At 43.9% G+C, this 16,797-nt stretch overlaps 1 protein-coding gene across 5 annotated transcripts in view; it reads left to right on the forward strand.

Moving 5' to 3' along the window:
• unc5a (unc-5 netrin receptor A) overlaps positions 1-16,797 on the forward strand; it is a 178,960-nt gene that overhangs the window by 150,193 nt on the left and 11,970 nt on the right. For all 5 annotated transcript variants that reach the window (XM_019870063.1, XM_019870064.1, XM_019870065.1 and 2 more), the window contains 3 exons: positions 1,195-1,282; positions 2,162-2,330; positions 4,559-4,792. In XM_019870063.1, coding sequence (XP_019725622.1) covers positions 1,195-1,282; positions 2,162-2,330; positions 4,559-4,792 — 491 coding nt within the window. The remainder of the gene's footprint in view (positions 1-1,194; positions 1,283-2,161; positions 2,331-4,558; positions 4,793-16,797) is intronic.

Below are 16,797 nucleotides of genomic sequence, written 5' to 3' on the forward strand. Positions count from 1 at the left end.
TTACTTTTATAACCGTAAAATATAGTGTCCGTCAGTTTTCTGTTTTTCATCCAAGCATTCTCGTTTTTTTATTTTATTTCGTTAACAGAAGTGTAATTTCAAATGTTGTTTATTATGTTCACATTTTCATAAATGATAATAACTTCGGTTGAGATCAAAATTTCCCAATGCATTTTATCTTTCATGGGTTAAAAAAGATAATATCTCAGGTGATTTTTCTCATTTGTGAACGCGTGTGCAATTTGAATCACGTTCAGGATTTGGCATCAACTTTCATTTTAGCCAAGATAATTCCATCCACATTTCTGTGTCTGGTAAATCAAATTGTTCTGCTCAGATAGCGCCTGGATGAATTGACCTCCTCTTAGCTATGAATGAGGATCGCCACTCACAGTTTTTTTTTTGTTTGTTTTTTGTTTTTACAGGAGACAACTCTTTCAGCCTTTGCGTAAGATGCCACTCCGAGTGCCCTTGTTTTCTTTCATTTTTTTTTATGCATGCGTTAACTTAAAGCAACGCGTGCTATACAATGCATCATCTCCTTGGGACACAGAAATACAATTTGCATGCATTGAGTCGGAGCAGAGAGTATCAAATTCTTTCACCTATTTTTGCCTGGAGCTCATTTAGTTGAGGCAGGTGGAGCTGATAGATCCTTGCGGGAGCTGTGAGCATTTCCAGCAGACTCACCCGATTCGACGGATAAGCCTTTTTTGCAACCCTCACACTTGTGTCACGATTTTTTGTTCAATGCTTTAAATAGCATCCTAAGTGGGTAATTGTGGCTTCACAATGCCAAGACGCTCCACGACCTCACCGGCTCTTTCGTTTTCCTCAAAGGTGCATTTCCACTCTCATGGGGATGCCAGCATTTTCCCGTAGTCTTCTGTGCCTTGGTCTCAATGATCTTACTTTGAGGCGGGCAAGACACATTCAAACTGCAATGCAGCGCACGCTTTTGTCTCTGCTAATTGTCAACCACATGAGACGTGCGTCACCTCGGTTGCCAGCGCAGAGATTTACATCTACCGCACTCGGGCTCGGGCCGCTTTTGACCTTCACAGTCGGTTTTGCTGCTTGCGCAGCCTAACAGTTTTGCCGACGCCCAGCCGACAAAAGCACTGTTCAGTCTGAACAAATGAGCCCCCGCCTTCTCACGACCCCCCTCTCTCTACCTTTTGTTATTTGCATTAGGAATCAGTCTGCTGATTCCTCCTGAGGCCATCCCCAGAGGCAAGATCTATGAGATTTATCTCACCGTTCAGAAAAAGGAGGATTTAAGGTGGGTCCCTTAAGCATCGCCTGTTTGTTTTGACGTCCAACTGTTCTGTGTCCTACTGTCTGTTCAGTGCTGTATTTGAGCGATGTACATAAATGAAGTAGTTTGAGTCAAACTAATTATTGGGCAACGCTGCTGTTCATCTGGCCTAAGGTAGATAGTCACTAGTGCAGAGATAACAATAAAGTACTCGGACTCGGGTCAATTAGTGGAGCTCGGTGTTCCAAGTAAACATGGTGAAGCAGCATTTAACTGCGATGTAGTATTTCTGCAAGTGTCTGCATAAGCTCAGTGCTGTCATTGATTGAAAGTTGAAAAATTGAAGTGAGAAATTCACAGATTGGTTTGCATTATTGTTGTAATATGATGTGGGATGTACTGACTTTAGTTTCCACCACGCTTGTTTGGTAGAATTTTGCGCAATTATCACAGTGAATGCTTAAAAGACTGCACAGTGTTTCGTAGGCTAACAATTCTGAACCAGATCAACTCTCTCACATTCATTGGTTGGTTTATTTGCCTTTGATTTTAGCCTAACAGAGCAAAACATTTCTGCAGACTAAATGTGATATTGTTTGCAGATGATTTCTTGTTTACAAGAAAGCACATGGGTGGAAAATGATCACATTTTCAATCGCAATCACACTATTGAAGGGGAAAAAAAATTGTTCAGCTCGAGCCACTCGCTCATAGTTTGTGACCTTGTCGGGTATTCCTCACAACCTTGCAATCCAAGCCTTGATTATGAAATCCAACTAATTTGCAGAGGTGATCGTGTCACACAAAGCTTCCTTAATTAAAGAGACCGGTATATTGACACTAATAACTCTCGTAAAAGCTCTTCATGATGCTGAATGCCGCGCTCTCTCCTGACTGGTGTAGGTTACCCCTGGCCGGCTGCCAGACCTTGCTCAGCCCTGTTGTGAGCTGCGGGCCTCCGGGGGTCGTCCTGAGCCGGCCCGTCATCCTGAGCATGGACCAGTGCTCTGACGCATGCCTTGATAACTGGGCCATCCGCCTCAAGAAGCAGAACTACGAGGGCGCTTGGGAGGTGAGATGGCACAATAGCGCCAACCGTTGAGCCTTCATCGAAATACACCACAGCGTCTTAAATCTGGGCCAGTGGCGTGTGCTGTCCAACCAGAGCCGGCACTTGACCGCAAGAAGGTTTTCTTGTTGCGCCGAAAACAAAAGCCTGGAAGCACCTCCTCTTTCCACTTCAGTAGTTGCCAGGCAACATGATTCTCAGAATTACTTACCGGTAATTCAAAGTACTCTTTGTGCTTCTTGGCTATTTCTGCTTGTAGTTACACTTGGGGGTGGAGTTCCCTCCCCATGTTTCTGGCCCTGAAATTGGAAATTAGCCGATGATGTTGTCAAGAACTTTTGAACTTCTCCAAACATGGTTTGTTTCATGGCTTGAGGCAGCAAGTGGAAAGACTGTTGGTGGTCTTTGCTGTATCAGAGGTCATCTCTCATGTTCAATATTGCGCATAAATAATTCACCCTCGCCACGTGCGGTGGCACTGAGCTGTCTATGGAATGGATTGGCCTGTCCGAGGCAGGAGTTTGACCTGCACTTTTAGTCATCAATCCAACCAAATATAGCCCAACTGCATGACCATCGTTGGTAGAAAGTGGTCAAAGAAAAGATGTTCTGTCGGTGTTCGGAAGGAGACAGAGGAAATGAATCGAGGAGCAGGCGGAAGGGAAATGAATTGCTCCTGGAGCGAGCACTCAGTGGCGTAATTGAGCCGTTCCACACCTCCAGGAAATATTAAGATGATGAAAAAGTGAGAGACTGTTGTGGTTGCGTAGCAAACGAATTGTGTCAATGCTAATTCCATCGATGTAGATGGTGTGCGGTCCCATAGATCAGACCGTTTGGCAGTCATGATGCTCGCTTCAGCCTGATGTGGCCAATGGGAAGAGACAGTCAACTGGCATGATGGAGTTTCCAGAGAAAACATTGTCACCTCGAGTCCAATCTGTCCCCATCAAATTAGCATCGAGAGCAGTGTTGTCTCGTAAAACAAGTCCTGATCTGGGGTAGTTTTTTTTTAAGTCCCCCTTCATTATTACTGGAGATGCTGTGGTGGCACAGCTGCCGCTCTGATATTTAAAATCCGTCTGTTTCCATTGGAAAATAAGTAGCGGTTAATTCTTGTGCCGCTGTAATCTTTTTTTTTTTTAATCAATCCTGATCGTCAGGCAACGGTGAGATGTTGTGCATGAAACGAAAAAGTTGTTTTCGTCTCACTTAACAAACTCCAAACTGGGAAGATGCCCAAAATTGTCAGTGATCCAATATTTACCAAGCTATCTGTTCTTGCCAGTACTCTAGTCTCCTTTCAGACCCATTGAAAAGCTTGGGCTTGTTTTTCTAAGCCACTAGCTTGATAGCTGTGGAATTTGAGCACATTGAGTTTTAGCCACGGTTGGGTTAATCATTCTGACCCAGCAGAATGGGTAAGATTTTATTTGGCCAAGCTAAAGAGCTATATCTGGGTGCCATTTTGGACAGTTTTGTTGTGTAAATGATGGAAAATAGGTGTCAGGAAGGGAATCCAGTGTAAAAAATGTCCCAAACATATCATGCATCTGGTTTGCTGTGGCAACCCCTGGCGGGGGAAAGTTGCTTCGTCTTCTTATTTGAAAATTTTGGGAATAAAATGAGTATTATTTTAAACAACAACTGTACTTATAATGTGGTAATGTGTCTTTGGTAGCTTTCACTAATAAGTACGGGTAGTTTTTACTCTAGAAAAGTACCGATACTGGACATTTTTTAAGGTATCGAGGGCTCATGGAGGCTGCCGATACCAGCCACCCATACTTACTGCGGCAGTTTGACACATCAGTGAATCATCTGCGGACAAAGAAAGTTTCACAATTTTTTTGTCATTGTGTTAAATGAAATTTGAATATCAAATGTAGTAAAGGTATCGTTACTTGGTATCAGTGAGCACTCTGAGTGAATACTCCTATTAGTATTGGTCTGGGGGCCAATACCCAACACAACATGCTGCGTGAACTCCTAAATCCAATGCAGTGAGTATAAATAATCCAGCATTTGCTCGATCCCTTTTGGACCCAGCACTGCTTTGATCTGTTTCTATATCCGCTCAATCATATTTGGAACATCAACTTAAAGACCTTAAGACCAGATCTTTTTACCAACTTACAAAAGCCCCTGTGTACAAAACCCTCTGCGCTTTTATGAAATGGCTTCTTGACCTTTGATTCACAACTAACTGTTGTACTCCTTGCCTCCTACAGGATGTCCTACTGATGGGTGAGGAGCTAGCGTCGGATCCCTATTACTGCCAGCTGGAAGCCGAAACGTGCCAGCTGTTTTCCGAGCAGCTGGGCACCTTCGCCTTGGTGGGAGAGTCTCTGCACATGGGTGCCGCCAAACGCTTGAGGCTGGTGCTCTTCTCCGACGCCTACTGCTCCACGCTAGAGTACAACATCAGGGTCTACTGCATGGACGACACGCAGGATGTCTTTAAGGTACATTGCGATGTTGTTTTTTTCAGGTTTTTTTTTTTTTTTCACACTTAGAATACATGTATGCCGTTAGTTGATCATCAGGTAATTTGACTTGTTTCGATTATGTTCGAAGGTCAAACTGTCTCTGTTGTATAACCTTTAATTAATTGTACAGGCCATGTGTAAGTAGGGACATTTAGTTAACTGTCATACATGTACACTCTCAAACAGTGATTCCCAACCACCCATTCATGTGCTGTCAGAGGTTATCCAGTTTCACTTAATTGCCCAGTTATTTGCAATAAATACAGTATGTTTTCATCTATCAATGACAGCAAAGCATAAAGGACAGCAGAACTAGCAGAACAATTAAATGCTATTCCGCAAGATGACAGCAAAGGTACAATTAACTTGATTAGCTGTTTGTCGAATCGGAAAAACAAACACGCCAATTTAAAAAAAATGAAAACACTCAAATGGAGCTAAATTTGGCCAAACTCATGTTGGGCCAACCGCACTGGAGCTCTTGGCGGCAAGGCTAGGGTAACACACACACAACAGTTGCTGTTGTGATTTTTCGTTTGTCCCAACGTAGTCATTACACTTTCATATCTAAATCTAACAGTTTATTTCTTTACATTTGCTTTTTATACAACAACTGCTGTTTTTACTTATTGAAAACAAAATGGTGGTGTGTTGAGGGGACTGGAATGGATCATGGCATTTCATTTTATTTCAGTGGGGGGCAATTGGTGAAGGCATCATGATGTACCTTTTCTTATATAAACGTGGCTGGGCTCAGCAAAGGTTGGTGAACCCTCCTCTTGCCAACTGAGCACTGTTTTCACTACATTTTGCAACCCCTTCCAGCAACACTTTTTTTCCAAAAAAAGATACTTGCACAAATAGACACAATAGTCCAAATGTTAGCAAAGTGGAGTGAAGAGGGCCACGAAGATTTGGCCTGATAAAACTGTACGCAAAGCTATAGTTTGGTATACTGTACGTATTAGGTATATCATGTCATTACTTTATCATGACACAAACCCAATTCCACAGAAGTTGATACGCTGTTAAAAGAGAATACGATGATTTGCAAATCATGTTCAACCTATATTTAGTTGAATAAACAACAAAGGCAAGATACGTAATGTTCAAACGGATAAACTTTATTGTTTTTAGTGAATATTCCTGAACTTTCAACGTTATGGCTGTGACTCATTCCCCAAAAGCGGGGACAGGTGGTAAAAAAGACTGAGAAAGTTGAGGAATGCTCATCAAACTTCTGTTTTGAACATCCCACCGATGAAAAGGGTAACTGGGACCAGGTGGGGTGCCATGATTGCGTAAAAAAGGAGATTCCGTGAATTGCTCAGTCATTCACAAGGATGGGCTCACCTCTTTGTGAACAACTTTTGTACATCACTGTCAATATTGATATACTTCCCGCTTATCTATTTGGGAGTCCTGACTAAGAAAGATTATTTCTCAAAATTAATGTGATATATGCATTAACATGGTATTCTCAGATCTATGTCCCGCTTAGCAAAAAGATGCTTTCTCATTGAGGCCACTTTTATCCTGTCTGGAGGAAATCAAGACCTGGATGGCACTAAATTTCTTGAATTTTGATGAAAAGAAGACAGAAGTTAGGGCGTCCCGGTGGTCCAGTGTTCTCCCCGGGCCTGCGTGGGTTTTCTCCGGGTGCTCCGGTTTCCTCCCACATTCCAAAAACATGCACGGCAGGCTGATTGAAGACTCTAAAATTGTCCCTAGGTGTGGATGTGAGCGTGGATGGTTGTTCGTCTGTGTGTGCCCTGCGATTGGCTGGCAACCGGTTCAGGGTGTCCCCCGCCTAGTGCCCAACGACGGCTGGGATAGGCTCCAGCAACCCCCACGACCCTTGTGAGGATAAACGTATCGCAAAATGGATGGATGGATGGAGAAGACAGAACTGATGGTGTTTGGTAACAGTGGCCCTTCCACATCCCATCCTGCGGACTTGGGCCCCCTGGCTCCTTATCTTAAAACAACTGGTCTTGAACTTGGGTCTTAAACTGGACAGTGATTTAAAATTGGACCGGCAAATTGGCGCCATTGTTAAATCCAATTTCTTTCATCTTAGGCAGCTGTCTTGAATAAAGCCTCTCATTTCTCAAGAGCACTTTGAAACATTAGTTCATACCTTTGTTACATCCTGGCTGGATTACTGTAATGCACTTTGCTTTGGAGCCAGCCAATCCTCCATTAAACGTCTCCAGTTGGTCCAGAATGCTGCTGCTCGCCTATTGACTGGTACTCATAAGAGGGAGCACATTACTCCTATTCTGGCATCCCTTTAGTCGCTCCCTATACATTTTAAAGTTATTTTTAAGATCCTATTATTTGTTTTCAAATCTTAAAATAGCCTCGCCCCTCCTTACCTCTCTGAGCTCCTCCGCCCCTATGCACCTGCCCAGAGCCTCGGGTCTGTGGACCAGACACTACTAAAGGTACCAATAACTAAGAAGAGGCTCAGAGGGTATCGAGCCTTTTCCGTTGCTGGTCCCTCTCTTTGGAATGACGTCCTGCTGAACGTTCGGCAAGCCCCCTAACTGCCCATCTTTAAAACTCATCTTAAAACTCATTTTCATTCTTGGGCTTTTGACTCAACATGAGAATTGATACCATATTTTCCACACTAAAAGGCGCACTGGATTATGAGGCGCACCTTCAATGAATGGCCTCTTTTGTAATTTTTTTTTCATACATTGGGCGCACCGCGTTATAAGACGTGATCTACAATGCATCCACTAGATAGAGCTACGCGCAAGGAAACGCCAACAGAATGATCAGATGTCAGTAAAACTTTTTTTAATAAAGCACCGACACAGTTCACTTAACCAACAGCAAGTTATAACATTGACTCGTTAACGTTGAACTCTCTTGCTGCTGCTCTATTTCCGTGTTCAACTGCGTAACCGATCGCTTTAAGTTTGAACTCTGCGTTGTCAGCATGTATTGAGCTAGGAGGCATTTTGGGGTCGAAATATTACCTTAATGACCAGACACAAGACGCTGTTAGCTTTTAAGAAAATGGAAGGCTTTTAATTGCACCTTTCAGTGTGAAAAATACGGTACATACTTTCACTGTTTTTTGTGCTTGCTACTGTCTTTGTTATGAATTTACAGATTTATCGTTTGTTGTTGTTTGTATTATTTTGCTCCATGTACAGCACTTTGTATACAGCAGTGGTTGTTTTAAAGTGCTCTATAAATACAGTTGATTCTTTTATTGGCTCATCACATGTGCAGGTTTAGCTAATGTTTGGCCTTTACCTGTTTATGTAAGAAAAGCAACAAATCAATCATGCAAAGAAATCAATCGAACCCATTGCAGATCTTATTATTGGAAGCCGATTGTTTTCGGTTCGTAGCACACAGAGAATTATAATCAATTGCCCGTTGGAGCACATCCTGGTCGCTTATGACCATGCAGTTATGATAGCATTGTCTTTTAGCTTGCTTCAACTGAATGCATTAGACATAGCCAGAGGGAATGTAACAATATAATTAAACAATGTGGTATTGCCAGTGTGTGAGTTATGGATGAGAAACAATGCATAAGTCCTGGATAATGACAGTATGCAGTCATCGGCAGCATACTGTATTTGTGTGCACGCCCGGTGCTCCTCAGCTGCTGTAGGCCATCGCATTTCCCCTTGCTTTGTTCATTCGCCGTATTTCCCCTTTTTCCTGCCCGCCGCGTGGACGTGGTCTCATCAAGTGCTAATGCCTTCCTCCCTCCCCCAGGGGCTGCCGCTGAGTAGTCGGTTAAGATTTCATTTGCATGGTTAATTAGTAAATTAAAAGGAGAGCCTGTCCCAGTCTTCTCTCAGCAACCCCCGTGCTCGCTCTCTCGCCGGCCCACTCCACTTCATCTGACACCACCCACAGCCACAAGTACCATTTCCTACTCAAGTCCACTTCTACTGGCTGTAATGGTCGACCTCATTCTCCACATGACCGCCACCAGGAAAATCTATGGGCAGCGGTGGGGCATAAACAAGAGGGAGGCAGCGAGGGCTGCTTGGGCTGAAGCTGATGTGAACCTCGCACAGGCTGGAAATTACTCAGAACTTCTGTAATGCCTTTGTGTAGTAGTCACAAGGGGGTTGCGCAACTTCACAGCCTTTTTTTTTTTTCTTTAAGTCGACGTTAGTTGAGTCGACATCAACTGCTGTAGCCGCTGATGACATCATTTCTTTTGGGAGGTGTCCGCCTTCCTTCCGCTTTGATAGTGTGTATCGTATGGCGTACAAAGGGGTTCAAACGGACTGTAAGGCGTAATCCTCATGGAAGCTCTTATTCACAAGCTCAGGCAACGACGACGAATTTGGATAACGGATGGATGAATTCAAGTCATTTGTTAATCCTTGCCATTTTAATACTGCCTACCTTGGTGATACAGGGAGTCAGGGACACATTTCTGTTGAGTGTTAAGTCCAGAAACATCACTATCGTAGCCCGCATGTACCGTTTTAAAATGCTGCTCCTGGCGTTCCAGATTCCCTTTCTTGTGTAAGTGGTCTCCTGTGAGGCTCTGACAGTATTCCCTCAAAGCTGCCCACGTGAGCAATTGCGCATTGCTTTCACCTTCTTCAAAAAGAATCAAACCTGAGCTGTATTTGCATTTTGTATTTTCATATTCTCCCAATATAAAGAAATTGAAAAGTTTATTTGTTATTTGGCAGAGATGGTTGACGGAGTGAGAAAATGAAGTGTGCCCCCCCCCAAAGAAAAAACTGATTGGAATGCTAGGCCAGCACATAAGATGCCGAGTAATCATTGTCACATCCGAACCTTGCTCCCTGCTGAGGCCACGCCTCCGAGCAGACGCAGCATTGTGCAGCCTTCTCGCTGTCCGCTCACCATTATCGACCGGGGAAGGAGCCTCGATGCTTTTCGTTGAGTATGTCGATAGTTCTGGGTTTGGAATTCACATGAGCTCACGTACCTTGGTTTGGCCACCGTGTGCATGTTGCTCCCCACGGTCCAAGGGATGCTCTGGGAGTTGAAATATGGTCTCGTCAGACCACACTATTTGGACTTTGTTGACCTCAGGCCAGAGACATCGTGGCATTTGCGAATTCAGTTGATGATTGTCTCTCCACTTCACGTGATGGATGCAACCAACATACTGAATGTTTGTGAATACAGCCACAAAATATGCTTGCTGACATTTTCTGAAGCATTTCTGTGCTCTTGCTAGTTTCTCGAAGGTCACGGACATTCAATCCATTCTCCATACTGTAGTCAAAAGTGAATTGATTGTTATCAGCCTCTGTTTTTGTTTATGACAGGACAACTTTTTGGGGAGTCGGTGTTCTACAAAGTTCTGCGCCGTGCATGCCGTCCCTCACAGAGGTTGTTTTGACTTTGCATGCTATCAAAGCAGCAGTAATGATAAGGTTCTTGTTGTATATTCAACTCGGAACTCTGTTTGCCTGCAGCCTGACTGTTAAATTGACCTTCCGTGGCCCCGTACGGAAAAATTGCTCCTGCGCTGAAACTTTTACCGTCTTTTCGTCTCTCTGTCTGCACATCTCTTCCTCGCCATCTCCTCTGCTCTCGCTCACCAGGAAAAGGGACATGGGAGCTTGTTGACTTTGTCGCTTTTGCCGCCATGCTCTGCAGCTCCCTCGACGCCTTTGAGTGCATTAGCTCGCCGTCTCACACACAACCTGGCCCTGTGGTAAGCCGCAGCATCTCCAGGGCTCTGTACTTTTTAGTGAGTGATTTAGAATGTGGCCCACACTGTTTCGTAATCTTGACTTCACACCGCTTTTGATGCTATTATGGAGGCAGCAGTTCATTTAGCAAGTACATTAACCACTTTGAGTGGAGATTAAACTTCCTGGGAGAGTTCAGCCTAATCACTAATCACTGTCTTTAAAATGCACCATTTATGATGAGACTTTCACCGTGGCTGCTGTTAATTGTTGTGTGTATCGGTACTAGACTAGCAGGGGGTTCGGTGTTGGAGGCAGAGCAGCAGTTGTGCTGACGGAGTGGAGCGGGCCATCAATACGTGCGTAAAATTGCAGCACTTGCCGTCTGCCGAGGCTGCGCACCTTGTTTTCCAGACAAGAAGCCAACTTCCCAGTCATTAAACAGCACGTACTTGCGATGGCAGATGAGAACATCTGAGAAAGAGGCGCTGCGCCTTTCCCGTTGCCTACTCTGTGACAGGAAGAGCAACAGAATGGAGAGAGGCTGACATTTCCTCTCAAGTCTCATCACTGGCTGCTCTGACAAGCCGGAATCAGTGCCTCCAGAAACACGCGTATCCATACATACATACGTGTAGGCTCGCTGCGCCGCACAATCTCTTGTCTCCCAATTACAGCAGATTAGAAGTAATGTTATTGTCTTTGATCCAAAGTGCGTGGGGGCCCTCCGGGGAAGCGGTGACATTTCTGACTGATGCACGACGTATGTTAGCGGGGCTCTGCCGAGACCAACTCAGTTTAATATTTAATGCGCATCCCGCTCTTGATGGGCCCGGCCAAGGCTGGCACGGCAGCAGAGGAAGGACGCGCGAGTGGCGTTCGGGCCCTGCCCTCACCGTGCACTCGGCTGCTCCCCGCTCGCCCTGTGGGATAGCATCACTGATGTCGTGCCATCCCACCATTCGTTGAACACCTGCGGTGCACCTCCTACCTACGCACTACAGAGATAGACCTCCAACTAGCTCCCAATTAAGCCGCCACCTGTTTTCTTATATTTAGCTCTGATATTTACAACTTGACGGCTCTGGTTGGGAAGGAAACAGCATACAGGGTCGAAACAACTTGCCTAGCAAAGTCACCACCCAATCTTTGAAAACCGATGTACTTTTTACAGTCCAACTTGTATTCGGGTTAAGCTGGGAGTGACCAACCAGGTTTAGCTATGCAGTTTGTTTGTGTCAGCATAGCCTTTTAATTAATTACAAAGTCATTGATGTGTTGGTGGCTCCATGGGCGGCATTGTTAAACGGGGCGATTGCCATGTTGTGTGGTCCAGTTAGACTACAGAGATCCCTCAGCGTAATATTTGCAGACATGTTGCATAATAAGCTAATTTTGTTGTCAATGAGGTAGTTTGCGAAACATAAAAATGAATCGAAAATATGCAAGTCTTGTGGTTCTCCTCGGTAGATTCAATTTTGAAATGCACACACTCACTTTGAGTTTTAGAAACATGATCTTAATACTGACAGACAATATCTTGTATATTTCAGTCTGGTATTTTTTTTTTTTTTTTTTTTTTTTTTTTTTTTACCAGAACTGCTCATTACCTCCCATTTGCTCATGTTTGTCTACCAACACAGGTCTATCAATATCATTTAAGGTCACATTGGAAAGACAGCATTAGCCACAATGTCCTCCAGAGGATTTGGACAGATAATTTTTTTCCATGTAAATCTATTGTTGTAACTACAACGTTGTAACTTTTGAAGTCATGCATAGATAGCATACATTCTTCAGCACTGTAACAATTCAACAGAGGTTTCCATTGATTTGATGTGATTTGAATCAACTAATGAGAACCGATAGATATCTTTTTTTTAATTCACACCGGCATATTGGTTAGCTGATAAATGGAGTGTTTGTAGAATCCACAAGCACCGCTCTTCATCTCAAATGTTTTCTCACAGTGACATTTGCAGGAACTCTCTTTTGTATCATTGCCCAGAATTTACCTTTGAATCAATATTCATGTCATGAGTTTAATGTGCGCAGCTCATTGTCTCATTGTCTTTAGATCGTAAAAATGTGTGCTCTGCTGTATAATGGGTGTTGAACAGTATCACCGTATCTTTTGTCCACACTTTGACCTCCAGCAATGATTTTTCCATTGAGCAATAATGTACTCACTAGCTTCAGTGACGTTTTCCCGCCTATGTGAGCAATTTTTTTTCCAGATCTCTTCAGTAGAAAACGATTGTCAAGAAGTTAAAATAAGAACGGCTGTGATATTGTTTTCACGTAACCTCTTCGTGTTCACGCACGCTGTGATTTATCGGGCAGAACGCACAACTCCTTGCGAGCGGAACATTTATAAGCCAGCGATCAAGTGCCTTGTAGTTGCAGTTTTTAAGTCAGAGTTGACTGTGGCGTGCTCGGCCACTGGATCTCAGACCGATGAGAGGAAAGGCCTGTCACATCCTCGCTTGACAAACGCACAGATTTATGTAACCCGCCTTGTCAGGCTTTTTCTGGTGCAACAAATGCATTTCCAAAGAAAACTATGGAAATAGATCACCGCGAGGAGTCAGCGATTGAAAATTGAAAGCTTGACTATTTGTCCTCCTGTCTCTGATGCGTACGCTGGACTAACTAACTGATCAAACGCTGCCTCTAATCCGTCTGAGTTTGTTAGGTTAATCACTTTATGACACACAACTATACAGAGAACATTTAAGAGTGCTTGCTGTGAGCAGAGTGCAATATTTTAATCCCGAGCTTTCAACCCAGCGCGCTCTCATATATGTAGCTTTGATTTGTTTGGAGCTGGCCTTGCTGCGTGCGCGCCGTTTGCTGCAGCCGCTAACCTCTTTCTGTCAGCACCAGCCTGAAGAGATTAGCTGTATGAGTGTCTCTTGTTCCCCAATGGAGGCAGGCCCCAGTCCATCTCAGTCCGCGGCTCTGGTCCCAGCCAAGAGGATGAGGGGAAGGCTGAGTGTTGGATGAAGGTCGGGGAGGGGAGGGAGGGGGGGTTGAAGTCATACAAAACTGTGGCCATGATTGCGGTAATCCTGTTATCTCTCCTGCTAAAGCTGGCCACTCCGGTGACCCAGAGACACAAATGTTAAGCCGCCTGTGTCTCGCTTCTCTTTTCACTCCATCTCCCTCCTTAGCCAACCTCGTTGAATGTCAGGGGGTGGTCTCGCCTCTGTCGGACTCGAAAATTTGCAGTCCTCACACCCGGCCCGGCCCTATCTCCGATTCCGTCAGAACAAAAGGAGAGGTCCTCCTGCAGTATATGAACTTGCTGCCCGTCTCATGCATCTTAATGTTGCCACATTTGTACAGGGGTCAGGGTGACTCAACCGAACCCGCCCGCCTTATCTTCAGCAAACGGGAGCTCTAGTTGGCTCTGCCTTGGTGATTAATGCGTGATTTGATAAACTAATTAAAAAGCTCGCATTGTTTTCTCCCCTGTAGAATGAGCTAATAATTTGGTCAAATTTAGCTTCTCATTTATTAGCTCACTCACACTGTCATTTGTTAACAGGATAATGGGGCGTAAAGAGGGCCATTATTCTCTCGGTCCAGAGCATATGCACACAACATACGAGCCCAGCAGGGTTGTTTTAAGCCAAGGACACAGTCGCACATACGAAAGGGGGACTGTGTTGTCCTTCAATAAGATCAGGGTTCAGAGTGTCGTGTTGCGGGCCTTGTTTGATCGTAATCCTGCTGCATCAGCCGTGCACCTGACACACACTGGTCGACAGGTGAGTTAGTATGCATCCTGTTAGCAAGATGTTGATAACGGCCTCATTGGCATTCCGTTGCCATGCTTCTCTTGCTAACAGGCCGATAGATCCCCTGCTATAGGCCAAAGACCTGATCAAAAGTCCGCCGGCTGTTATTTGCAATGCTAATTCCGCTCAACAAATAATAGTGCTTAAGAAGTGTAGTTGAATAGACATCTCTTGAAGCCCTTATAATGTGCCTTTTGTTTTGCTAAGGCGCCTAAACAGCAGAGGGTCTTTAATTCTTTGGAGGATGGTCTGTGCCCCCCGCTATATGAAGCCATAAGACCACTGAGTAATCGTTTGGCACCCTCGGTTTCTGCGTCATCATGAGCCACTTTCAGTACAGTCCCATCTAAAGACGCAGCTAGTCACGCCCGTAATGAAGTACGTACTAGATATATTGTTGCTGGTATCCAGGTGGAGATCCTCGGGGGCCGGGGAATACAATCCGCCTTTAACAAGGCGATTGAGTACAAGGCAAACAGCAAAATTAGAAATGCACAAAGCAAACATGAAAATTCCCCACTCGGTCCGAGCTGAGAAGCGCTTATTCAGGGAGAGCATGCATGCAATCACCAAAGCAGGTTCAGAAAATATAATTAACGGCTTCCTTATTATGATTGGAATGAGGCCAGTTCAATCTGGGGAGAGAGGGCAGCAAACTCAATCGGGGTTGTTCAGAGACAAACGAACACCGTTCCCCACTTGAATGATGTCTTTCCTGACATCACAGCATTGGGCAACTCAAGGTACGTACTACAGCTGAACGATGAGGACAAATGATCTAATTGCGATTTTTTTTTTTCCTCGATATTGCAATGGCCATTTAATATGCAGTTTTTTTTAAAAAAATTCCAGAGCCTCTCCATGGATTTCTTCTTTACCAAACACAAGCAATAAATGAATCCGTATGATAATAAACCATCAGATGTATTATTCATCAATGGTTTAGCCTCGGGTTAGTTTTGTGCTAGAATAAAGGTAAATGAAGTTTTTCTCCACTTCAATTAGAGTTCTTTACTTACCCAACACTTTGACTTGCAGTCTTTTAAGTGTTCACTACTGCAACTCCACAAAATTGTAGCCAAACACGTTTGGCGGAAACATAAGTCACTGAGTCATAAAGTAGATCAAAAAAAATAATGCAAACAATTCCGTGGCTTTATCACTTCAGCATCTAAGGGTAAACGTGGGCACTACACATCTTAAGCATGGAACTTATCTCAACAGCCATTGTATAAATAAATTAAGTATGAAATGTAGATAGATGGATAGATAGATAGATAGATAAATAGACATAATAAAGATTACCAATTTTTTCTTCTTCCAAAATTACATTCTGCTACATTGAATTTGATTAATTATTCAGCTCTTGGAAATGACAGGATGTCCACACACATTCCTCTTTATGTGTTTTGTTTTTTTTTTCTGGCTCAAATTGAGGCAGAGCTGGGACTATGCTCATCATTCAGGTGTGTATGTTGTACCCCCCACTTGTTTTTCGAAAGTCTTAAAACATCTTGAAACTTTGCCATGGAAAAAGTGCTCACTTTCATTATGAGACATCGCTGAAATGTGAACGACACCGATGTGACACTTGTTGAAGCTGTTTTTTACCTGCCAAAACAGATTTTCTTGGCTACAATGAGGTGGGGGCGGGGGCAGGGACGGGGGTCCTAACAATAGTTATACAATAACTGCAGTTGAAAATAACCCAACACTCATAAGACAGCAGATGTCGTGTTGTCAGAGCTTTCAGAGCCAGAGGTGACTCGAAATTCGGTGGATGTGAGCACCTCCAAATTTTATACACAGGATAAAACCCTTTCAACGTTATACAGTCGTCTCCACAACATAGGTTCTGCCTGCACACTCATAATAACAAGGGGTTCATCCAACAAAAGTCTGCACAGTTTGAGTGTTAATCAAACAGTTTATTGTTTGTAGTGACTGTGGCGGATTGTGTCATACAGACATACAGCGGGGTAAATATTTTTATTTAGCTGCATGAGATAGGCCACGTGCTTATGTCTTGTCATTTATTTGGCAAATGGGTCGTTTTTCCTGTTGTTTTCTGTTCACGTGTACCTAATTGTGTTGTGGCTTGGCAGTGGTTGTCTTTCACATTTGTCCTCTGCTGCCAGACACTGAGACCAATTAAAAAATGCATAATTTCAGAGTTCTGCTCACTTTTCATAATAGGATCCATTGACGTCATCTACAAAGTATTGGATGCGCCAAAGCTTCTGGCTTTGACGAATGAGTCGTAAAGGTCGCAAATTTCATCACCCCGTTGCAGAGGATCATTCGGATGGCCAAAGGGGGAAAAAAAAAAAATCCCTGAAGAAGCCCCGCGGCGATGAAAATATTCAGGATGTCTTTACAAATCTCTCCTGGCACGCAAACAAAAAGGATATTAAGATGATTCGCCATGCGGGAACAATGAGCAATTGACTAATGGCTTGTACGCTTCCTTCATCACAACCCAGGTAGCTCGTTGTCCTGCAAAGCTGCGCTG

Source organism: Hippocampus comes, unplaced genomic scaffold (assembly GCF_001891065.2).
Source record: "Hippocampus comes isolate QL1 unplaced genomic scaffold, H_comes_QL1_v1.1 scaffold9, whole genome shotgun sequence".
In the NCBI taxonomy this organism is placed as follows: domain Eukaryota; kingdom Metazoa; phylum Chordata; class Actinopteri; order Syngnathiformes; family Syngnathidae; genus Hippocampus; species Hippocampus comes.